General features: G+C 42.5%; 1 protein-coding gene across 1 annotated transcript in view; it reads right to left on the bottom strand.

Moving 5' to 3' along the window:
• The window catches only part of LOC128755442 (dachshund homolog 2-like), a 71,371-nt gene extending 47,353 nt beyond the window's left edge, over positions 1-24,018 (bottom strand). The window contains exon 1 of the mRNA XM_053858941.1: positions 23,198-24,018. Within this exon, the coding sequence (XP_053714916.1) occupies positions 23,198-23,856 (659 nt within the window). The 5' untranslated portion in view covers positions 23,857-24,018. The remainder of the gene's footprint in view (positions 1-23,197) is intronic.
• Between the last annotated feature and the right edge of the window lie 1,204 nt (positions 24,019-25,222).

Below are 25,222 nucleotides of genomic sequence, written 5' to 3'. Positions count from 1 at the left end.
TCAATAGCTCACATTGTTGTGTATCCTAGAACATGGCGAATAGGTGAGTCACTCCCAAACAAACAACTGCATTTGAGGAACTTTCCGACTGAGAGACAGACGATCCCCGCTAGGACGTTATGTTTATGTCGCTGTTTATGTCTTGAGTTGACAGGGTCAGAACATATTTAAATGGAATTTTCAGGAACTGTTGCAAAAATTATGAAGGAGTCATAATTCACTAGCCGTATGACGAAAAAACAGATTTGTTAAAATAAATCAACTTTCACACAGGTGATTGTGTTGTTGATATTTACTGCATAGCTGACTTCCCTCACGATCTAAATCGTCCACCCTGGACGTGCTGCTTCAAAACCCCATCAGCACATTTTTTTTCTTTTTATTTATTTTCGCAATCTTGAATCATGGATGCGGTTTTATTGATCTGACAGAGTGCAGACTATATTTTCCATGTAGTATTCAGTCACTGACATCACACTAGTTGTGTTTAAGGTGAAACCAAAACACCTTTCTTTACTTTTGTTTGGCCGTGGAACTAATAACTAACCAAAAAAGTGTTGACAGTTATTCCTAAGCTCCTCCAGCAGCGTCTCTATTAGCTCATACTGATGCAATGCTTCATTTACAGGGCCACCCAAGAACATTATGCTCCAAAACACAATCTATTTAATACAAAATGACACCATTTCTGCCATCAGGGGATTTCAGCAGGTCTCCGAACCAGGAGCGTTGTCATTTTGCATTAAAGAACAGCAGGTGAGCTGAAGCATGGTGAGGAGGAGGAAATGAGGAAGTGGGAATGCCTATACTCACATAAAGCGCTGTCAGTTAGGACTTTATTGGTTTTGTGTCCTCTAATGTTCCCAACTGCAGAAGTGATGATAAGATGCATGTGTGATTACAGTTATATATTTGTTCATGGAAACATCATATCCTGGCTGTGGTGCAGGCCATGGTTTTGATTGCCCAAATATGACACCAGGAACACGGAAACAGAGAAACAAAAAACGTGCAGTCATGACACCTGAGCGTTTTTTTAACAATATATCATATTGGTGTTCAGTAGAAAAAGGAAGACTCCTCACTGGTCCACTGACACTTCACTGAGAGGTCGAGCTACAGAGACTCAAAAGGTGTTGAGACCATTTGCTAACAGCAGTGTATTTATTGTTATTGCCATCATTCTTATTGAGATTATTGTGAACAGTTAACAGATACTTTGGTTGCAATAGGGGGAGTTAAGCGACTGCTGTTTTCTTTGTTTGTTTGTTTTTTTGGGGGGGGGAACAGCTGTGGAGGTGATTCCTTATGGAACATTTACTCGCAATTTGAAACAAGCAAACGTTTGATCCATCAGCACTTGAAACAAACACAGGCCTTTATTCGACTCATCTTCTTATTACATGCAATTCAAGTGGGTGCGTGCGTCAGTCTGCCTCAGAAGTGGATTGTCTTTGCTCATGAGTTCATCTTTGTTACCAGTAAATACCAGGTCCAGTGTGACACATCTTTGGGTTTCGGCAACAGTCATTCCCTTTCCTGGAAGCAGCTGAACTGTTTAAATCTCTCTCGCTCGCCTGCCCGGTCAGATTTCAAGTCCAGCAGCCACACAAACTAAACGTTGTCCTTTAATACACTGGCTTGTTATTGCGCTCATTACACTGTCAGAGTCTAGTGAATCTGTTTTCAGGGAGTCCAGTGTGCCGGCAGAATTGTGCTGAGTCAGCCTTGACCAGACATGAACTTTAATGCTGTCAGCAGCATTAGTCTTCAGTTAATTATAGCTCAACAATAATTTGTCTTTTCGTGCCTTTCATATTAGCTGATAGTGCTTAACGCATTGTAATATCGAGCACACGCAAAGGAGCCCCGACGGTTTGGCCTGTTACAGCTCAAGGCTAAGTTACACGCCATGTGCTGCTTTCTAAGTCTTCCGTTGAAACACTAGTTGTTTTGCTGGAACATGGAAATATATTTTCACCAAAGCAAAATTGCTGACCAGGCAGTATTATTCCAAGAGGGCCCCATTTAAGTATCAGTGCTAAGTCAGTAATAATTACAAAGACCAGTGAGTTAATTACATATAGATTATGTTTATTGTTGTAGACATGGCGGTGAGGATGAATGAAACCAAGATTGGAGAATAAAATGTTTTCTGACAGGAACTGGATTGTTGAATCCAACCATATCTTAGATTTCCATCTTGGACTTCCGGCATTTTTTCATAAAGACTTGGTGCCACGTCTCGTCCTGAAACTAACCTGATCATCCACCCGAGTCACACCGATCCTCTTCATGTCCTAATTTAACACATCCATGCACCTTACTGCCTGACTCACAGTGTTTCCTGGTGCTTCCATTTTTAACATTCTTCGTCACACTTAACTCAACCACCTGAGTCTGGCCTCCCTAACTGTGTCGCCAAAGTCCTCCACGAAGCTGCCCCTCTGATGCACTCCTTTCTAATCTCATCCTTCCAAGTCAGGTCTTCAGTCTGTCCAATGAATCTTCCCTGTCACTCTTGCACAACTCCTCCGTCACGGATCACCCCTTCCAATCGTCTCCACCATTTCCACCCTGCCTGTACTCACCTCTTCACCTCCCTTTATCTGTGTCCATTACTGTGTATGACTGACACAGACTAGTGGGGGATCCACAACATAGCTTAAGGTCAAAAGTTGGGCCGTAACAAACAGATGATTCTGTGGAATATTTAGGTGCGCACGCATGCTGAAATGTCTCACTCGAAAAGTCAATTTCTATAAAAAGTTGACTCAGGCTGCAGACTTGAGGTATGTGCAGGCCTCAAGTTGCTGTCTCACCCGCATACACACACACACACAAAGACACAAGCACATACGCTGAACAAATAATCACGCAGCTTTCATCCCTCCACGGCAGGAAATGCTGCCTTTAATCTCAGTGTGTTTGAGTTAAGAGTTCGCACATGCACACGCACAACACACATGTACTGTACATCCACACAATGTTTGTTAAAGAGACTGATTGCTTACACGTGGATGAAAACGCACACAAAATATGTATTTTCTGAAAGTCAAACACACAGATGAAAGTTGGGCTTGAGTGGTGGATAATCTCAGAGACACGCATTCCTTCTTTCTTTACATACACATGTTAGGGGAGCTGGGGAGGGGGGAGGTGATCCAAAAACTACAAACATAGAAGAGATTTGACAAATCCTGAAAGAATCCAAACAGCAACAGTGGAAAGATTTGTCTCTCTTTCACATCAAAGATACACAGACAGAAGGATTGAAGGGGAGAATGAAGATGGAGAAGAATATTACAGAGAAGTTATAAGGCAACAGACAACTGGATATAAAACATGATGAACTTGAGGAGAAGAGCGAGTTGTTAGCGAAGAAAAGATACAACGGTGGACGGAACAAGGGCGGTGAGAAGTGAAGGAGACATTCCACCTTTTATTACACACTTCTTAGTCCTATCAAAAGATACCCCTCTCACACACCTCCCCCCCCAAAAAAAGAAAAGAAACTTGGCCTTAAAGAGGCTGCAAAGATTCTTTAATGAACTTTTGTTGGAATTTGCATCATACAATCATGGTTCTGTAAAAACACCAACAAGTAAAACATTACTTAAACATAGAACATCCAACAAGCTCAATCTCAACTACCATATTGACGGGGTCAAACAAAGGAATTGATTGTGTGGATCTAAATTCAAGGCTGTTTTCACAATGAACTGGTTCAAAATGAGACCCGGACTAAAGAAAACACACAAGTCTCTCGGGGACCCTCGAGGAAAATCTATTCCCGAGTCATGAACTACAGTGTGTTTACAATCGGAATATTGGCTCTATGCACCATCAAATAAACAAAAATAGCGAGCGGGGCAATTTATTATTGTTTAAAATTGATGTGATGGGAAGAGAAACATAATAAAATAATAAATATAAACTCAATGCGTGATGAATTTAAAATGATATATAATACATACAAGTGTTAGTTAACATCAAAAGTAGGATTATTATTGACTAGATTTTACAGCTTTTAAATGTTGCAGTCCATTATGGATAGTGATATGCAGGATCATCTTTGAGTTCTACACGTCTGTTGTAAAACATTACAGAATATTAAATGACATCGCAGGAATTTATAATGTTTCATTGCAAATTGATATTGTGCTAAATAATATTCAGCATATATTTACGTTTTGTTAGTGAGTTGGGAGAATCCAAATAATTTTTCATAAGTGTGTTCCAATGTGGGTCCCTAAGGAAAGTTAGGTGAACAAGAACACCTGAAGTGGACGGACATCTTAAACTTCCTATTTCAGTTAAATGTTTATTTTATTTTATATGTTTGCATCTCTGTTAGAAAAAGGCCAGTCCAGTCAACTGTTTCTTAATTCTCAAGCGAGGCAACTTAAATAAGTTGAAGCGTAACCAGCATTTAAGTGAAACATTGACAAAGCCCTCCCCAGTCAAGGAAGAAAATGAGAAATAAGTGGGATGCACCCGTCTGAATGTCGGACTATCTGTCTATCTGTCTATCAGTGTATGTGAAGCTGTTTTGTTGATGTTAACACAACCTTAGACAGACTGATAATGGAGCAGCTGAAGCATGAAATCACACAGAAAGAGAGAGGGAGAGACAGAAATGGGTGAGGGAGAGAGAGATTCTTTCCGAGAACGATGAAAATGAGAGACGGGGTGATATCAGAGCACTTAATGGAGAGGCGACAAGAAAGGAAGCTGAGATTAAGAAGAACAAAACTTACCCAAAACAAAGTTATCATCTAGCGAGAGTGACATGGGTCAGTGGGAGAGAGGAAAAAGGGCAACAAGAAGAGAGAAAGATGTGGGGGAGGGCGGGACGCAGAAAGAAACAGACACCAAATTCATTGTTTTCATTGTCTAATTTGAAGCTCAGAGAGCGAGGCATGGGGGAGGAGGAGGAGGAGGGAGCAACATGAGATGACCCGACAGGAAATTTTGCTCTCAGTCTTCTGTTTAACAAAACTGGAGCTCATCTAAGGGAGTAACAACAGATACATTGGTACTTCTTAATAAACCTGGTTTTAGCTAACGTAAAAGTTTCTGTGTGAATGATGTATTTCTGAAAATCATTTGAAAGTTGGAGTGTTTTCTTTTGTCCCATCAGAGCCAGATGGAAGCCGACCTCTTCTCAACATTTCCATCAGTGTGTTTACCCACACAGCCTTTATTCAATTACAGTCACATTTAGGCTTTTATTATCACAAACGCGCAGCGAACACCTCGGACAACATTTTCTTATTGGGTTTGAAGTTCGGCTGCAGACAGAATCCGTCAGCCCTTTGGAGACTGCGGGAGATAATCACCAAGTTCTGGTTGTTATCTGGTTTTTAATCATAATAAATAGTGAATTAGATACACACACACACACAAAAACTCAGACACATTAGTACATATATTTAGTCTTGTTCCAGCTCCAGAAATAACTGTGTGACTAAACTCAAAGATCATGTGTTTTTGGGGTTTTATTTGTTCTTCAGTCCACAAGTACAAGCTGGTTGATCAATGCTTGCACACTACAGACTTGAGATGTAGTTGTGACCACCGAACCTGAGTCAAAACCGACACCACAGGAAACAGAGGCCTAGACTTTGAGGGCCTACAAGACCAAGACCAAGTTCTAACAGAGATCTTAACATAGAAGCCTATTAGTCACATAGATACACATTTATTCTTATACCAAAAGTAAGAGTTGTCGTTTTTTCCAAATAAATCCAGAACTGAAATGTGCTCTTGGGGACAAATGTGTTTGTCCAGTATTCAGTATAGTCTTGGTTTAAACTTGATCTCGGACCCTCGAACTCTGATCTCAGGTTTGATGGATTGACGATAACACCACTATAGACAAGGGATAAATGCAAGTGAAATTATTGAGCAGGAAGTCAGAACTCTTTCTATAAGAGGCAGGGTGAGGCAGCCTGTCATCTTAGAGAAGCTGTGAGTGGAGCTGCTTGCCACAGTAAGACGCAGGCAGGGCATCAAGTCAGGATCTCCCACATGAGATGATTCAAAGAGGGAAAAGATCCCAGGTCACAGTGGAGAGGTCATGTCCTTGGGCCTCCGTTGTAATCCCCCAGGTGAGCTGAAGGTAGGTCACCAGCTAAAATCCTCTATTCATTTGTACCACCAACTTATTATTACAGCTTTGACTTGACATTTGAACATCTGCAGGTTAAACGTATCCAAAATCTTCATTCTTAGGCACATGCCGTGTCTAACAGGTGTCTCTGTGTAACGCAGCTGGTGACCCCACATCAGGTTCCCAGCTTGTTTTCTCCAGATGACCAGGGTTGAACACTCTCGCTCCCTCTGTCCGAGTCCCAGGCCAAGTCTAAATTTACCCTGTGTGAGTTAGACACCGGTGAAAAAAAACCTTCCCGATAAACTGCAAAAACACTTAATTTCTGCTCTGAGAGCTCTGGCTCTTTTTAAGAATGGTGCCGTATTTATACCGGAAAAAATGTTTCATGAGCATGTTTATGCTCATTTTAATGACTTCCTGTTAGAGACTCTCACACTCCCACACTTCAACAAGCACGCTGCCACAAAGACGACGGGCCTGGAATCTGGGGGGACAGTGCTTTGCCCATAGGCACACAGGCTTGTGTTTATTAAGAAAAGGAAGGAAGTTCCCCATCTTGATGTCTGCTCTGGATTTCATAGCCATAAACAATATGAGCCTTAATGAGTAACACAGTTCCTGACGTACAAACCGACAATTAAGGTGGCCTCATGCTAATCTCCCTGAATCATTATGGCGGAACGCTGACACGGTGATTCTGTGGTTTATCAAGTTTGTGCACAGAAGAAAATAATTGTTCAATTACTAACTAACACGGAGATCAGAGAGCAGCAGCCGGTAATCCTGGTGGTGTGGTGGTGTTTTCGAGAGCAGCCGAAACACACTCATTATAATTTCATTGCAACTTAAAAAAAAAAAAATGAAATATTCTCAGAACTGACTGATCAATAGGCAACCACAGAGTTTTTCATCTCATTCCCTCAAAGCATGAAGATCCAAGGATTAGACCCTCATTTGGATGTCATGAACCAAGTTCAACATAAGATGCCTGTTGCTGTGTGTAACACTTACAGTACTGGATTTTTTGTTTTATGTCAAGTAAACAAGTCAGGAACAATGTGACAGCTGAAGCAATTAAAAAATAAAACTATAATCGAAGAAGGGCTGGGTTTAAAAATCGACCAATGGATTTGATTTCAAGTTTCCTACTTCAATAAGAAAAACAGCATAGAGAGAAATGACACGAATAACCTGAAGATGTTGCTCTGAACATTGAGAAGTGCAGGTTCAATCGCAGACCTTCTCACCCTGGACATTAAGGGCCCAAACTTCTCCTTTTTTTCAGATGAATTTCTCTCCACTTTATGAAGAGCCCCGTCCCGCCTGACTAGTGATGGGCAAATAAGATTTCCTGAAACTGTAACTTCATTTTGCCGCACTCTCTGTTCACATGCAAATGTTTTTGAGAAAAGAGTGCCACCTAGTGGGCCCTGAAAATGAGGACGCCGCTTCACGAAGCCTCATCACTGACCCCATCTTGTACTTCATTCAGGGAACTTATTTATTTTGGTTTGGTTTTATTTCACTGAACACAACACCCCTGAACTATACATCAACACAAACCATTTTCTCCTCTAAAAAGCCTTTTTTAAATCCGCTTGTTGAGCACTTACCTCATGCACAGAATTCTGTACAAATTTGACACAGCATTTGCGGTGATTTCAATAGACGTTTGGATATATTAAGAAGTTACAGCACAGGTAAATTATGAATGTATTGTTCTACAGAATCGAGAGGAAGAGCAGAGAAAAAAAAGAACACCGGTAAACGTGAACAATCAATTTTTCTGCGCCAAAACCAAAATACATGCAAGTCTGGGTGTCCTTTTGAAACGACGCACATCCCCGTCGGACACTTTCCTCGCCTGCTTACATAGACGCTCTTGCTGTCCTGTAAACTGCAATAAACCCAAACACACACACAGACACACCGTAAATCTCACCATAATACGCCCTCCGAGTGTACGTGTGTGTGTTTATGTGTGTGTGTGTTTTATAGGTGTTGTAAATTTGGCTGCCAGCGTTGTTTTTATCAGCATATTCGCAAGCTGTTTAGCCAACGGTGCAGATGTCACCATTACGACCACACACAAGTACACACACACCCGAGGAGAAGCTACGCACACTGTGTTTGACAGTCTTACATACAGTGTGTGTGAAAATCTACCTGGCTGCATGTGTCGTACATGTCCGTCCAGCGTTAGCCGTGCAAAACCTGGCGACTTTAAGCATATACATGGTCAGTGTGCATGCATGCAAGTGTGTGAAGGTCAGCCAAGTGTGTGTGAGTGTTATTTGATTAATGCTGAGAACCGTGGAGTGTTTAGAAAGAGGTCACAACCTTTCAGCTTCCATTCAATCAGACAGGGGGAGAGCGAATACCTCGATCCTCTTTTTTTCAGGCCTCACTCTCTATGCTGGCTTTTTCTCTCGCCCCTTGAGAATCTGATAAGCCTTAGTCAGCACGCGGACACACACATACACACACGCTAAATGCTAATATAATGGAATCCTTATTTACCTCAGGTGTGACGACCCCATACTTGATAACTAAACCTGTGCAGACGCTCCTGCTCCCGTCCTTTATGTGCTGCAGTGTTGACCAGGCAAATAGATAGTAATAGCAGAAAGAGTGTCTACATTTTAACAAGGAGAAAATGGAGAAAAACAATCTTCAACAGATTTATATTGGAATTTTCACCTCAAATATTCTTGTATTAATATCATGAAATTTGATGGCTGTTCTTGACTCCACAACAATGTATACATATATTAAATTTCAGAAACAGATGAGTGTATTTTGATGGCGACCTATATCCTGTAGACTGCAGGCCAGACTAACAGACTATATCAAAGCAACAGAAAAAAAAAAGAAAAAGCTGATGAACCATACCGAGAATGCCCTCGAAAAATGTAGCGTAATTCACGGAATGGATACGTATATGTTTCAAAATGAATGAGTAGGGGTCGGCTGTGTCTTTGGTACATGCCTCTTATAAAACAGCAAAATACATAATTTGATGGAATCTCTGATTAAAACAATCCATCAACTGAAAAATTTTAAATTGTGTGAGAAGAGACATGGTACACTTCGCCTCTCTTCGTTGGTCTGCATCGTGGAGACGCTTCAAAGTTGTGTTGAACTGGATCCAGTTTGCTTTCCATCGACTGTCAGAGTGATGCGTCACACTTACTGTAATATACATATACATGACAAGATTTGTATGTCATCAAAAAATACAGTTTACAGTTTTGATATTTGTCTTGCATCAACTTAATGGTCCCCACTAAGTGTCATATCAGGTTCTCCCTCCACCTGTGTTCCAACAACGCTGCATCTCTTTAATCTCCTCTTTCAAGAGTCTGCTTAGCGATCTTACAGTCCAACACTCTGGTGGAGTTTATCCACTGATCTTTCTCTTAGTCAACACTTTCTTTTTCCCTCTCCTTCCCCCGTCATCCCACTATCTGTTAATTTGCTCTCCATCTCTCTCTTTCCTCTCTTTGAACCTCTCCTTTAGCCCCTGCAGCCCCAGCCAATTACACACTGTTTGTCCACCAGTTTTCAATAAAACACTGCTTCCCTCCCTCCATTCCATACCTCTTTTTTCCCCTCCCTCCCTCCCTCTCTCCTCCTCCGTCCACCCCCCTAACTGCTTCCGTCCACTCACGTCTTCCCTCTCCTCCCTCCCATCGCTCTTTTTTCATTTTTAATTAACTTCTTTTGTAACTTGAAAGCGCTCCCCTCCTCCTTCGCCGCTGCACTCCCACACTTGCTTCGTCTTTCTCACACAAACACACTCACACACACACCAGCGAGGCCTCACAAACACACATGTAAATGGAGGTTAAACATGCTATTTACATATCAGTTACAGACAGATAGCGAATCAATGATTAATGGAGGCTCAGATTAGCGGCCCGCCAGCGAGTTTAACCGCTATCAGCTGCTGTTTAACTGCCGTGTCCAACATCCTACACGTTTGATTGAGATCCTAAAAAGCAAAAGGATATCGCTCACCCCAAGGGTGACTTATGACGGCTGTTGGCTGCAGCGCGACTCTCCGCTACAGAGCTTCAATGGTGGATTAAATCTCGACTTTGGTTGGATTCACTCTAAACAAGCTCAAGTGTGGTGCTCCTCAGCGCAGGAAGGTCTCTGGTGAAAACCAACTTGGGCCCAGAGGAAGCCCCTTTCTTTCTGCGTGGTGCATGAATGTTCTCCCAGTGCTCACGAAGGGCTCCCTGAGCACTCTGGTTTCCTCTCATGGCACATGAAGTTGAATTGATATTTGGGCCATGGTTTCCATGTTTCCATGTGCTTACATATTTCCCTATCAGCAATGTTGTGTCTCCACTTTGTCACAGGGCTTCCTGTTTCTGTGCTGGTCTGTGCTCGACTGTAGCTGGACACAGTTGATCCTTATTTCCTAGATTGTCGGTGACACACGCCTTGTGGGTCTTTGGGACATGCAGTGGATGCCAGAACCTGACCCTTCCTAGGTAGCGGTAAAACCTTTTCCCATCTCCTTCTTCAACGCATCACCAGATGATTCCTTCTATCCAAGCAATGGGAATATAGCTAAGTTTTTCTAATATTCTGGCATTGCTAGCGTCCTTTTTGTTACGGTGTAGCGCCACAGCACTGACCCTTCAGTCATTTTCTTCTGGATTCTTTTGTTGCAATCTGGACAACGTTTCGAAGCATACCCCATTTTGAATTTATTTCACTTTGAACTTCATCAGAGACTTTCACTTCCATGTTTGGGTTCAACATAAACTCACATGCATTCTGCATTCATTCTTGCAGTCGTACATTTAATATTTTGTCTTGTTTACTTAGTACAAAACCCTTTTAAAGGTCCAAAATATGGACCAGAGAGAGAAAACAAAAAACAATAGTGAAGGTGGATCATCATCTGGTATTGCCACCAAAGAAATGGAACATGTAACTACAGTCAACCAGGACTGTAACAGTATACATATCTGGCAACTCTGAAATCTGTTTTTGTACCAACATGACTAAAGGACTAGTGGAATCCAACCCTTGAAACTTGAAGCCTCCTGGCATAATTAAAAAGCCAGTTAATGAATGAACAGTGTCTGTGTTCATGTGTGACTGCTCTTTATTCCGCTCTGCTTTCATGTTACACTCTGTGGTTTTATTGGTTTGACTGTGGTTTTATGCCAAGTGGCAGCGTGTGACTTTACTGGCTTTAGCTGCGGCTTAATTTTAATTTAGGCCAACTTTATCATAATCCTGCAGGTTATGTAGTTAATCAGTTTATTCTGTACCCTGCAAGCTCCCTGCCCTTATTGTCCAAATCTCCAGTGATTCACTCGCTTGGCTCGCGCTACGATGAATCAGGATCTATTGAGACAGGAAATCTTTGGTGTTTCAGGGAAATCCAGGGTTGCATGTGGTACTACACAAACCATACATCAGCCATCCGTCTTTGCCGCTCCATGGCTGCCTCGATGTTTTTTTTTTATTCGTCCGCAGTGATTTATTTGTGACACAAATACGTCAAATATAAAAAGAAGTGAAAAAGGAGACGAATGAGGAATGATAAAGCCGGAAAAGTTAATTTGAGCCCAAACTAAGTTGCTTCCCTGACTAGCATGAACCGCTAGAGCACACACTTTTCTTTGACAGCGAAGCGCGTATTGTTGTTTTGTTCTCTTTTGAGTAGAAAATTACAGTGGACCGGATCGCTTCAATGACAAGCTATCAAAGCGGGAGGCTGGACGAACACACACAGGCGGACACACACAACTGTGGCATAGACAAAAGTTAACATGCAAACACTTAAATGCACCAGGCTGCTGCTGAATGGCAAGATCATAGCGACGGAAAATAATGTTTTCATGAATCCACAGTAGGAGTTCTGTGGTTGGGGGAAACTGTTGAAGAAACCGCAGGCAAATCAATCATCATCAGACAAATAACATTTTTAGGAGAGTTGGGACGAGGATTCCAAGATTTAAGTTACATCTGACAGGACAACGATAAAAAGAATGCTGTACTATACTGTATTCCCTGACAGTAATTGCTATCCTTTTTGGACTTTCCACCCCGAGCTTGAACTCTCACAAAAGACAAGTCGCCGGAAGCATTAAAGCAACTCAAAAAAAGGATTTATTGATTAAGTATCAATACAGTGAACATAAACTAGTGATCAAGTATCTCAATATTTGTGTGAACTAGCAATGCTGAGGTGATCTGAGCTTCAAATAGGGACACACCCACACCAGTTGACTCCAGGAGACACAGAGGCTCTCAAGTATGACTTTCGCTCATGGAAGTAACCGGGTGGTTTGTTATGAGTGTTTTAAAACACGTCCATGACAACTCCTCAGCACAGGCGCTCAGGCCTGCTGCAACTTTGACAAGGAGGTAGAATACTTCTTGGGTATAAAACAGTAATTTTGTTGACAAATCTGTCAAATGTTTCTCTCTTTCACTTTCTTCTGGCACAGAGCGCTTCAGTTCATAAACAATAGAAGACACAAAATGAGTTTGGGAGGATGGACTGCAGCTGACGAGTTTATTTGCTTTCACACAGACACACACACACATGCTCGCACAAGCGTGCGGCACACAAACTCCCACGCTGGTCGAATGATGAGAACTTCGTCTTCCATAAACGTCTCAGTCAGTTTAACCACTGTTATTATTCTAATCATGATGACATGTTTTTAAATGGATTATTATAGGTTTTCATTAATAACACGCTGTCTTGGAGGGAGTTTGGAGGAGCTGGGGGGCTGTGAGCGCGCACACTCGCCAACATGTGGCACAAATAGTTTCATAAGAACAATTTAAAAGACGTATCAATGCAAAGTTCTTAATGCTCGTGTGATGCCCGCGTTCGAAGCGTGGTAATAGTATGCTGTCTGGCGACGTTTCCGTGCGCCAAACGCACAGTGCACGTATGCTCTTGTCATGTTTTTAATTGATTTTGGCTGTAATTATTTTTTGTAATGACACAGTGTCTAAGTTTAAAAGACGCGCACACTCTGCCGCGTTTAAAAAAATGATAATTACATTTCATCCTTGTTTTTATTAATAACATGTTGTCTGAACCAAAGCACACAAACATCACCTGTCATCCCCCTCTGGCCTCTCTTTACCCTCCCTCAGCTCCTCCTCTCCATTCTTTCATCTCCTCCTTCGCCTTTGACCTGCTCCTCTTCCTCGCTCTCTTTGATAGTGCAGTTTGCGGATGGCGCTCGCCCTCAACTGTAAATCTGTCAGTCGCCTTTTTCCCCTTCCCCTCTCCTAACACACATCTCTGACAAGCTGTCACAATAAATAGAGAGATAACACCAGGTGGAAGCAAAAGAAAGATGGAGCGAGGGGAGGAAAAAAAAGGGGAGAGGGAGGGGAAATGACAAAAAGATTGGAGGGGAAAGAAGGATGTTACAGAGGAAGGAATAAAGGATCTAGGAGAAGAGCAAGAAAATGTTGAGGAATAATGTGAGAGGAAATAACTTTTTTCATGTGAAGTACTCATGCATTTAACTGCAATTGTGTGCATTGTTGCACGCTTATATTTTTACAAAAAAAAATTCCAAATGACAAAAACACAAAGAAATATGAGGACAAAAGTTATAGTGTGATGAATGGATGCAGGGAGAATGCTTAATTTAATGTAACACATGGTGAAAATATGTATTTATTTCACATGAACATTTATATATTTCAGTCTCACAAGTTTTAAACTTTATTTCTCTCATCACTTAATCGGAGGGACGCACAAAGGACACACAATAAAGAGGCGGATCATTCGGCCAACCTCATGGCCCTCTCATTTTAACACCAGTGAAGTCAGAAATCTCTTTCCGATGCACAATTTCATAGTCCAGCATTGGCTCTGACTCAGAGGTGCTGAGTCCCATTAAGTTTTTTTTGTTTTTTTTCCCACAACCAACACACCCTCACGGTGTCTCATGAAGCAATGTTTTACACGAAGCAAACACCGGGGATAAATCAAAGCACTGTCCTGCACAGAGTTGTCGCAGCGTTGAAAGAGGGGAGGCAGAGGAAGATGAACAGCGGGATGCGATGTGAGGAGTGAGGGAGGAGGTGAAAGGAGGAAAAGAGGGGATGGAGAGATTACCTGGTGAACGAGAGGGAAAGCTGTTGTGACACTCCCTAATGTGATTTCTAAACCAATCTGCTAAGTGCACCTAAGAGAGAGATGTTGTGTGTTTAAGTGTGTGTGTCTTCACAGCATCAAATAATCTCATTGAAGACGACACCCTCCTCTCCCTCCCTTACCTCCCGGTCCCTTCATCTTCTATCAGCAGGAATTTGTCCACAGCCATATTTTGCAGCATCTTTCATATATAAAATGAATGAAAAAATACAGGGAGTAGATTGGAAATTAAGATGTCTGATGGAATGATATCCAGCACGGAGATTGGAGAGTCCGTAAGAGCGGCCATTAGAGGAGCAATCGATGCGTGTACTTTTATGACGCTCATTCCTGCATTCATCTGAGCAATGCTCTGGAGTAACTTGTATATTAAATGCAGTAGCTTCCTTGTTACAGTTGATGTGTACAAAACAGACACATCCGATGTCACAGATTTGATGAGATTCTGTCACGATTAAGACTAAAAGCTCATCTGAGAGTCAAACTAGAGCCGCAGATATTTCAAATAAACTTTGGTAAATGAGATTGGGTCAACCTTTGGAAGTGTCCCAGTCCATACTGGGAGAACAGGACAAGATGAAGATGAAGAGACGACCTGAGAAATCTCCAGATGCCAAAGGAAAAAGAGTGCGTGATGAATGTATGTGTAAAGGTGCAAGAGTGACACATGCTGCAACCTAAACTCAAGACGCAATGTCAGTTATTTTCAAGAAAGTTGTTGAAATGTTTAAACACGGTGAAAATGCAATGGTCAAATGACTTTGATTCGCAGTCGAGGGAACCACACCGTTGGCTTCAGATGAGCTCATCTTAGTTCAATGCAGAGATTGTATGCACTTGTGTGAGTTGGCTTTGGTTTCTGCATTTTCTTCCCATTGAGACTTGACAAATTAAAAAGTGAGATGACTGTAATGCAACATATTATCACTCCTACGGTATCAAATAGTGACTATCTTCAAGTGACTCTAGCGTTCCAGCCATGGGAAAGCTCTCCTTTCGCTCAGTATGGCATGATGTGTCACTTGGTATATAAAGCGCCTCAAAACGACCACACCTGTCACTTACTGTGACTTCTACAGCACTGCCGGGAGGAGAGCCACATAAAGGGCTAGATATACTGGGTGACATCCACCTCCAAGTAGAGACGAGAGGTCCCGATCATCTACCTAATGAAACTGTTTTACTTGAAATACATTGAAACACGGGAGGCTGACGACAGTGTCAACATGGTACGCAAAAGTCATTTGAAGACTTGTGAAAGCCTTGTGAGTGAGTTCATTTAAATGATGCTTGGAATGAAACAGGTCAACAGAAAGTGGCAAATACTGTTACTGAATATCAGAGTGAAGTGAAGTAAGAGTGAAGAGGGGCGGCCTCGGCACCATACATTGAGATTGGTTTACCAAATCAACAGATCACGAGACCAGAGAAAGCCAACAAAATATCTTCCAAAAGAAGCGCTGTTCCTGCCCTCGCCTATGTTAATGACCTCGGAGATGAGAGAGAGGCATGCGCTAGCACCTGTGTCAACCACTGGAGACTTGGAGTACAGCTGCTGTTTCTTCACATATAACACAGCTGGTTCACTGTGTTTTGGATCACAGGCTTGCTTTGGTTTACAAGACACATTCAACAGTGAGGAGACCACAGAGTCGAACCAGAACAAGGTGACATATAATCAGTCTATTCTGACAGAGGAATGTCTCTGATCCCTCGCTCAGGCCTGGGTGAGCTTACAAGGCAGGCAAATTCCTTGACAGCACTGTAAAGTGCTATTAGATTAAGATTACAATGTATTTACACAGACTTTACCAACAAATGGCCATTTGATAAAGCACCGTTTCATTAAAACAGATTCCTTTCCAACCATATTTCTGTTTTACCCCAAAGACTTGACATCAAAACTTGAGCTCGCCCTCACTTTTACATCACCGTCATTGTCTCTCTTTTCTATTGAGCCTGAAGTTGGAAAGCCTTTGTGAAACCTTATCTTCCAGGACGTGCACACACACATACATACTGAGACACACACAATGACCTCCTTCTCCCTTCTCTTTTAACTTTAGTCACACCCGTCTAAATGGACAATTCTCCTCCTGTATTCTCAACATTTCATGGGTAAATAATGTACCATAACATTTTTTTTCCTACTTTACATCAACTTATCATCACTTATTTTAACTTAGTTCACCTACAATCCACTACATGTGACGACTGACCGCACACAGACCTGCTCTTTTGCGCGAGGCTCCCCACAAACAGGGTTTTCCTTCACAAACACATGCACAAAGGGAGGATCGCTTATTTTCATCAGTGACAGTGGGTCATATTTCTCTCTTTGATCTTCACCTCTCTCTCCGTTTCTCTGTGGGATCCTCTATCTGTTTTCATGCAGAAGGCACAAGGGAGAGAGAGAACATCTTCACGGCTCTGTGCGGAGGTCTCTCGCCCTGGCAACTCTGAGGGTTTGCTAAGTGAAGCATGAAACCATCTCCTCCTCGCAGTGAGGGGCTACAGCACACACACACATACACATGCTCAAGAGGACATTAGAATAATGATTTTAATATATTATGGTACTTAAAGATGAATTAAAGTGACTCTTCTGACCTGTCGATACCAAAAATACAGTTTAGTATCACCAGTGCTCGGTAATGACTTCGACATGAACAAGTTTTAATGTTTAGAATTCAGAAAAAAGACATTCTTCCCAAAACAATTCTGATTGAAAAATGTATCAACTCTAAACTAATCAAAATTAAATATACATAAACTACCTGGGCCGGGCAAAAACGGACTAAAGACGGAAAGATATTTACTAACAAAAAAGCACTGCGACTGCCCACAGTTGAATGGTGATAAACAGATTCACTCATGTCTATAATGCTGCATATTTACTTGAAGTCCTCCTTCTGAATAAAAGCGTGAGGGGTGAGCTAACACTCACAAAACACAGATCTGAACTTTCCTCTGCTCTCTGGGAACCAATTTCCACCGTGAGATCTGCGACTTCTTTGAAAATAAAAGACATTTTTGATCCTTTGTCTTTATGATTCAGATTTTATTGAGGTTTGCTGCAGTGAACAATGAACCACTGGGACTACGTTTAAACTTCTTATTTCATCTGTGCAATTTATTTCATGACCAGTTTTGCACATCGGTAGCGTTGATGTAGAATTAAATTGCAATTGCTGTCTGACCTTATCATAAACAACCACCACCCTACAATGCTACATAAACATTGTCAGTCGTTATGCTGAAATTCAGTGTCAGATATTGTTAACCATAATAACCTTGATGGGTGTGATTTTTTTTTCCCGAAAGATGAATTGGCAAATACCTTCTGCTTTAAACTCGTTTTTATTAACCAGTAATTGGGAGACTAAAAGTGCTGATGTGATTATCAGAGCCAAAAACTGATACATTCTCATGCTGGACACAAGACGGGAGTGAGGTTGTTGTAAAGTGCTTTTTCCACTGTGCACAACAGCAAATTTTGGGGGCTTTTCACACTATGGACTGGGTTCAGGTTCAAGTCCTCAGAAATCCAAGATGAGATACAAGCGAACCAAGCTTTGGCCCTGGACTTGAGTCTGCCGTAGATGTGGATTCGTATTTTGAACTTCAGTCTGGCATAGCGCATAGTATTCGGCCCTAGGTAACTTGGGTAAGATGCAGGGAATAGCTTGCCTGGCAGAAACTGCAAATAAAATGAGTTGCCTTATCGGTATTAGGGAAAAAAACTATTTGACAAAAGACGATATTACGCTTAGGATTCTGGCCCCATCAGAAGTCATCGGAAAAAAAATAACTGCCTGTCACACGTTGCTGACGGGGCTGAAAACCTCAGCCTTTAAGTATTTTTTGTGAAGTTGTTCGTCCCTAATGCCGACCATTTAATCGCCGGTCACGTCATTTGCTGCATTGGTCGCAATTTCACACCGCCCGCTATGCGCTTGCATTCATTCGTGTGCTCACCTTGGATCTTTGAGCTCAGCGGTCTTTAAACCGTGACGGTGTAAAAGCTCCCTCGGTGCCTACTATCTTACCAATCCCAAGAAAATTCAATTCATGGTTAAGAAAACCAGATAAATCACATGATTGTACAGCTATTCTTAAAAATATTAAAAAATGTGTGCCGTTCATTGCATGGCCAGTTTATACATAGCTTGTGAGTCAGGAAAGTGGCACTTCTGATCTGAGTGGGCTGAAGTGTTGCACGATGATTAGTATTTTGGACAAGGTCAGTCGCCCCATTAAACTTTAAAATGCATTGACATAATGTCTGATTCATGTGAGCACATACATTCGCTCACTTTTGTGCCATGTTATGACTGCATGACATCTTACATTTACATTTGTGGCAACCCCATCCTCCTGTCCTCATGTCCATGAGATGCAGGTGAATGGCTACGTTCAGATTGCCCTTGTCATAACGCTGTTTGACCTGATCAAAGTTAGAAGATAAGTCTGAAAACTTTGAACTGATATGACTATTGAGCAGTTCTCTTCTTCAGAATAAATGTTAAAGAAAAGTAATGAGCCCCTCAGATTCTGTCCTCGCTGATCTTTCATTGCTGAGGGGAGACTCCCGAGTTGGTACAGTTTTGACCTGTACCAACTCGTACATGGTTTTTGAGATCAGCTTTGTTTTCAGGTACACTTAAACACATATGTTGAGGCAATTTTTTCATAACTGATCCCATAAAATAAATACATTACTTAAATGTAATTAAACTAAATAAATTTAAAAATATGAATGACCATTGAAGTGACCATGTGCCAATAAAAGATGACGTGCATCATCCTTTTGTAACATACAGTAACCCACAATAGCGTCTTTTGTATGTAATGTTGTCCTCTATACTAGGTCACTGGAGGGGGTACACTTTTGTTTCACTGTTTAAAAAACTTGCAGATTTGTGCAACGTTATTGTGCCACGAATTCCATCATTTTTTTGAATACTGTACATAGTCAGCATTCAAGTGATGCCTCCTTTACGATGAACTTGAATACTGTACGTAGGCCAGGATTTCCGCCAGGATTCTTCTAACTGGCGGAGGATACCCCCCCCCCAAAAAAAGTGGGGAAAAAAAAACAAATAAGAAGCAACAGAGAAACATTGAAGCGGGGGTGGAAGGTTTTGACATTTTCTAAATTGGTGACAATATAAACAAAGTAAATCTGTCTCCAATCCTAACCATCCTCAAGCGGTCCGTCTCTTCATATGTCTTCAGTAATACAACTTCAGTTCAGTCATTGTGATGTTTCTTTCTGGATTTTTCAGAGAGTAAGACAACGAATACCATCATGCTGATGTCCGCCGCCATGATGCATTATGTGTTGTCTGTTTGTACGATATTTCCACATTGTTTGAAGACGTTTGATCACGTGATATTTCATACGTAAAAAGAGATCATATTCCGCAAGTATGGCGGGTCATCTCCAACACAAACTCACACCTGCAGAGGAGTCACTGAGTGACTTCTGTATTTTGTTTTTGCGTAGTGGGAGGAAGCTTGACAAGGAATTTAACCAATGTACAATGTTGATCAGAATTTCAACCTAGTGATGCTACTGATAAATTGTTGCCATTTAGTGACGCTCAACACCGTCTGAGCTGCTAACGCTGAGCTCACCCTCCTGCCAGCCAACACTTTAACCTTTATCAATTAACCAACAGCACAAAGAGGAGCTGAAACCAGACACACACAAATGTACAATGTACACACTCGAACCAAAGCGAACTCACACGCACAAAACAGACACGTTGTGACAAATATGACCAGTGCTGCACACTACACACAAAACTGTAACCCGAACCGGTGCGACAACTGATAGCTCTGTTTGTTCTCGCCAGACACACACATGCACACACCGACCGAGACATACCTTAGAGAGAATCCAAAACAACTGTGTGTATTTTACAAACCACTGTGCTCCATTAAAAGAACTTAATGCTCCATGTAAAAGAACGAAAAACACCAAATTGATCAAAGGAGCTCATGCTGAGTGTGTGTTGACATTATTCTGCCAGTGAGAGTGTGTGTATAGCTGCAATGGTTCAACAAGCCGGAATGACGTTGCTACCCCTGTGTTGAAGACAATATGACCTCCATCATTAAAAGTGTGCATTTGTGTGTGCGTGTGTGTGGGCTCTAACAGCCTGTCGTGATAAGAAGAGCCTAGAATAACACTCCCGACATCAGCAGCCCTCCCTCCTGTCACTCAATATCGATCGCTCACACACAAACACACCGAAAAGGTGGCGAGCGAGGCAGAATAGGACGCTCACTTCTTCAATTCCAAGAGTAACAATTTAAAGTCATTGTGATGAAAATCATATTTGTTGTGGGAGCTTTGTTAATATGAGCGAAACATTTCATTGAGCGGGAACCAGTCAGAGCAGAGCACGAATATCAACACTGCTCACTGGTCACGCCGTAACTCACGCTTTGAATGAATGAATTCTGGTGGACGTTGTTCTATCATATGGGTTTTTGTGGAGTCAACAGCCAGACTTGGTTCATGAGACATGGCTCAGGCCACTGCTTTGGCAGTGGACGGCAGTCTGCGTCGGAGAACCCAGTTAAACAAAACCTAACACACTACACTATACTGGGGATTATAAAACCTTTCTATGAGGACCAGGAGCTTTTCTTCCCATGAGTTTCTTGCTTGCTGCGTCAAACGACACAAGCCAGCCTTCACTCTGCATCTGCATCAAAGGTTGAACATGACTTTTTTATCGACTGGTTGTAGCCACTATAGTCTCGGGATACTATGGAGTCCAAAGAGAGACATTCAAAGATGTACCGTCGAGTCGATGTACAGAACATTTTTCCACTTGATTGGCAATGCGGTTACGGTCGTTGGTGCAGGTTTTGACTTGGTCCTGTCTTGACCAATGGTCAATGAAAGTCCTGTTGTTATGCAGGTGGAGAGTTAAGCCTTTGGGTGTCCATTCATTGTCTCTCCAGTCCACTGAGTGTTCAACAGTGGTCTAGAGCGTAACTGCACGTAGTGTTAAATCCAACCTGTTTATGTTGTCAGTGTCTCATTTGAACTCACCAAACTAGTGAATCAGTGAAACGCATAAAAACAAAAGACACACACGTTGACTTATATTGGATGCCTGCCGGTCAACACACACTGACTGAGAAGTTGAAGTATGCAGAAGCCCAGTGGGAGTTTGCTCTTTTATTTCGAGCATTTACGATTTCTTTTTTTTCCCCAGAGAATGATGTCAAGATAGGGCGAGAGAGCTCTAAAGAGGCGGGAGAGAGCGAGCGAGGCATTAGAGGAATGCCAATATGATTTGAGGAAGGGGAGTGTGTGTTCGCAGCACATTGGACAACAATAGCTCTCCAGCCGTGTTGTTCCATGTGCATTCACATGATTCATTATTACCCCTGACAAGTACCGCTGTGTGAGTGTGTGTGAGAAAGAGACAGAGAAGACACACACAGGGTGATTGAGACGGAGAGACAGATGAGCGAAGGGATGATAAAGAAGAAGAGACAATTAGCTGAAGACAAAAATACACTACTTGTGTGTGTGTGTGTGTGTGTGGGTGTGTGACTGTGACAGGACTCAAAGATAGGAAGGTGAGCGTGAGAGAAAGAGTCAAAAATAGACACAGATTTAGAGTAATAAACTTTACAGAACTGTTGGAGGACCTTCAGGAGCAAGTGGTCACTTTTAACACACCGCAGTCACACTAACAAAACACAAGTTAATTATCAGCCACATCTGAGGAGCGCAAAACAACTTTGAAAAGTTTCCGCTATCCACCTTCTTTGAAGAACTGACTTCTGATGAACAAATGTGACCCAAGAATGGCATCAGAAATAGTGCGCGATTGGGAAATTGGCATGATGGTAAGGAACTCTGGAGACATTCATGTTGAGGAGGGATGTCAGCAAAGTGACATTTAATAAACCACTGGCAGTTTAGGACTTTCTGATAAGGAAACCAAAATGTACTCCGTTGATGGAGAACATTTAGGATGACGGAATTTGACTTGACGCTGAGACACGCTTCTATATACACAACACATGCAGTCAACATGCACGATTCACATGTTCATAAAAGGAATGTTACGTTTTCTTCAATCCAACTGAAATTTGCCGCATAATCGTACTTTACAGTAAACGCTATTTAAGCGTGACAAACTGTATTTGGAAAAAGAAATGCTAATGTTTACGAAATATGTCATGACATAAGGATGTGGCTTGTTAATTGCCTTTTTTTTTTACATTCAAAATGGATGAATAAATTGACCACCCTTCTGTCCAGAGGAAGCCATTCAGGTGACTTTATTACTGCTCACCAACAGCAACCAGGTCAAAGACGCTGCATGACATGTTTGCATATAAATAAAATAAATGCATTACAGAGTGGAAGTGGATAATATTCGCTTAATGACATGGTAGCAGGTGTTATGTTAAAAATAAATAAATAAATAAAAATAAATAAAACTGTAATTAATCTACATTGTGGAAAAGGGAACCAATATTGGCAGGTCACGTTTTATGTGGCTGTTGTGCTCACAGCAATAATACTATTAACGTCCGTGATAAAAGCAAATAAAATCAAAAGTATTGATAAGATCAAAGTTTAAAAAAGTAAATGCAAATGCATACAGTGAGTTTCTTGTATTGTATGTATTCAGTAAATGAAGTGAAGAAACATAACATGAATGTGCTACACAAATAAAAATAAATTTTAAAAAAAACAATAGCGACACAAGTTATTACATCTATATTAATCAATCAAACTGAAAGAACAAGCGAGTTTATATTTAAAAGACTTTCCTAGATTTCCCAGAAACTTGGGAATCACCTGACAAGGCTTAAAAAGTTTGAGAAAATGGCTGTAATAAGTGTTGGAAGTTGGTGTATACTTGGCCACTGACCTGGCGCTGGTGCAGTCCTGGTAGAGGACCTCGAAGTCCTTCCTGGAGATGAGCTTGCAGCGGTTCACCCCTGGCTGGATGGCGCCGAGCCCCCGCAGGACGCGCACCTGCTCCACGGTGCAGACCACCGGCGTGATGTCCAACCTCTTCAGCTTGGTGTAGACGGTGTGCAGACCCCCGACCAGGTGCTTGAGGAAGAGGTCGAACACCTGCGGCAGGCAGATGAGCTCCTGGCCATCCACGCTGAAGCTGGCCACTTTCACGCCGTGCACTTCCACCAGCTTGCACTCGCTGCACAGTCCCGGGCTGGACGAGGTCTGCGACAAGACTGGAGACCCGGGGGTCAATCCGGCTGAGGTCAGCGCGCCGAGTCCACCGAGCGCACCGAGCGCGGCGGCACCGCCTGCGGACACCAGAGGCGCGGAGCCGCCGTTGCCCAAGCCGGCCAGTGCGCCTCCGTGTCCGGGGAGGAAAGCGCTGAGCATGCTGCTGGTCAGCCGGGGCGACATGGAGTGGGAGTTGGTGTGGGCAGGACTGGAAGTGCCCGAAGAAGCCATGGACGTGTGGAGAGCATCCGGAGCAGAGCGGAAAAGTGTGGCCGAAGTAGGGACAGCGGAGCCCGGGGAGAGCAGCGGAGGAGAAGAGCCGGTGAGAGACATGCTGCCGGAAAAGTGTCGAGGAGTGAAAGTGCACTCTCTCCAAAAGTCTGGCTTTTCCGTTTCCTCAGTCTTTCCTGTTGACAAAACACTTTTCTATTTCAGTCCAAGTGCGCCTCTTATCCTGCGCGAAGCGGACTGTCCGGGGCAGCGCGTAAACTCAACTGGAACAGACTCCAGGTTGCCCAAACACCGCCCCTTTCGCCAAACCGACATCCCTCTCAGCCAATCAGCGGGCCCCTCGCCAGGCCCGGGGTTGGGGTTGGCGAGCGATGAAGGGACGGACTCTCTCCCACTTCATTGATGTGTGTTTGTGTTTGTACAGCGAATCGGTCACATCTCTGTTTCATAAACTTTCTCATGAGCTGCAGCACTGCCGAGCAGGAAGTTTGCTCTCTGCGTCTTTATTGCTTCGTTTGTTTCCGAGACCCGACGGGCAGCTGGCGAATGTCCCCGCGGTCAGTGACGGCTCACATGCGGGCTCTGGTGGTCACACACGCGCATGGCCCTCACGGTGACCTCTGGCGTCCACAGGTGACCCAGGCCGGGGGCGGGACAAGAGCTTTTCAACCAATAATGACAGTGAAGTCGGGAAAGCAGGGCAGCAGCAAAAGTGGGCAATGAGAGTCTGAAAGTGCTGCTCTGTTGTTGGCGTGAAGTTGGCTCCAAAGTGGCAAACAGGAAGGCCATCAGAAAAAATCAAAAAGGAAGGAAAGAGGGAGGGAATTATGCTTTCAAAGAAGCGAGTTCACTGGAAAACTTTGAGATCAGTGGAAAGAATGAAAGCTGATTCTAGACTCTGAGAAATGAAACATAAACACAACACAATAAAACAAGGGATTCAAAAGGAAATAAAAAGTTAAACTGTTAAAGAAAAGTGGAAAAGTGAAAAGTACAAGGATAGTGGGCAGTGAAACGACTCAATGAGGACAAGCAGGAAGGAAAGAAGAAGTGCGAAACAGATATCAAATTAATGGTCAGATAATAATGATGGACAAAAATGTGAATTTTGGTAATGGAGAGACAGAAAAAGGAAGGACAGATAAGCACGGCAGACGGATGGAAGATGGTAAAGACAACGTGGGTTTCTGGGAAAGGAAGCCACATTTGAAGTCTGGCTGTTATTAATTGACAAAGTTAGCAGTGAAAATAAGAGTGGAACAACAGGAAGTGGAGATCTCCATAGATATTTTTTGTTGAATAAAAGTTAATGGGCAAAGAACATGGAAAAGATTACAATCAAAATGACAAATGAAGCAGTGTGAAAATAAGTTGTTGAAAAAAAGGGAACCGAATGTATCAAATATTGTGATTTAAAGAGGGAAAGATGGTGAAAAAAGGACGTAGTTGACCATGAAAGAAAGAAAGA

Source organism: Synchiropus splendidus, chromosome 3 (genome assembly GCF_027744825.2).
Source record: "Synchiropus splendidus isolate RoL2022-P1 chromosome 3, RoL_Sspl_1.0, whole genome shotgun sequence".
NCBI classification, from domain to species: domain Eukaryota; kingdom Metazoa; phylum Chordata; class Actinopteri; order Syngnathiformes; family Callionymidae; genus Synchiropus; species Synchiropus splendidus.
Note: the sequence above shows the minus strand (reverse complement) of the source record. Positions and strands in the feature narration are given on the sequence as shown.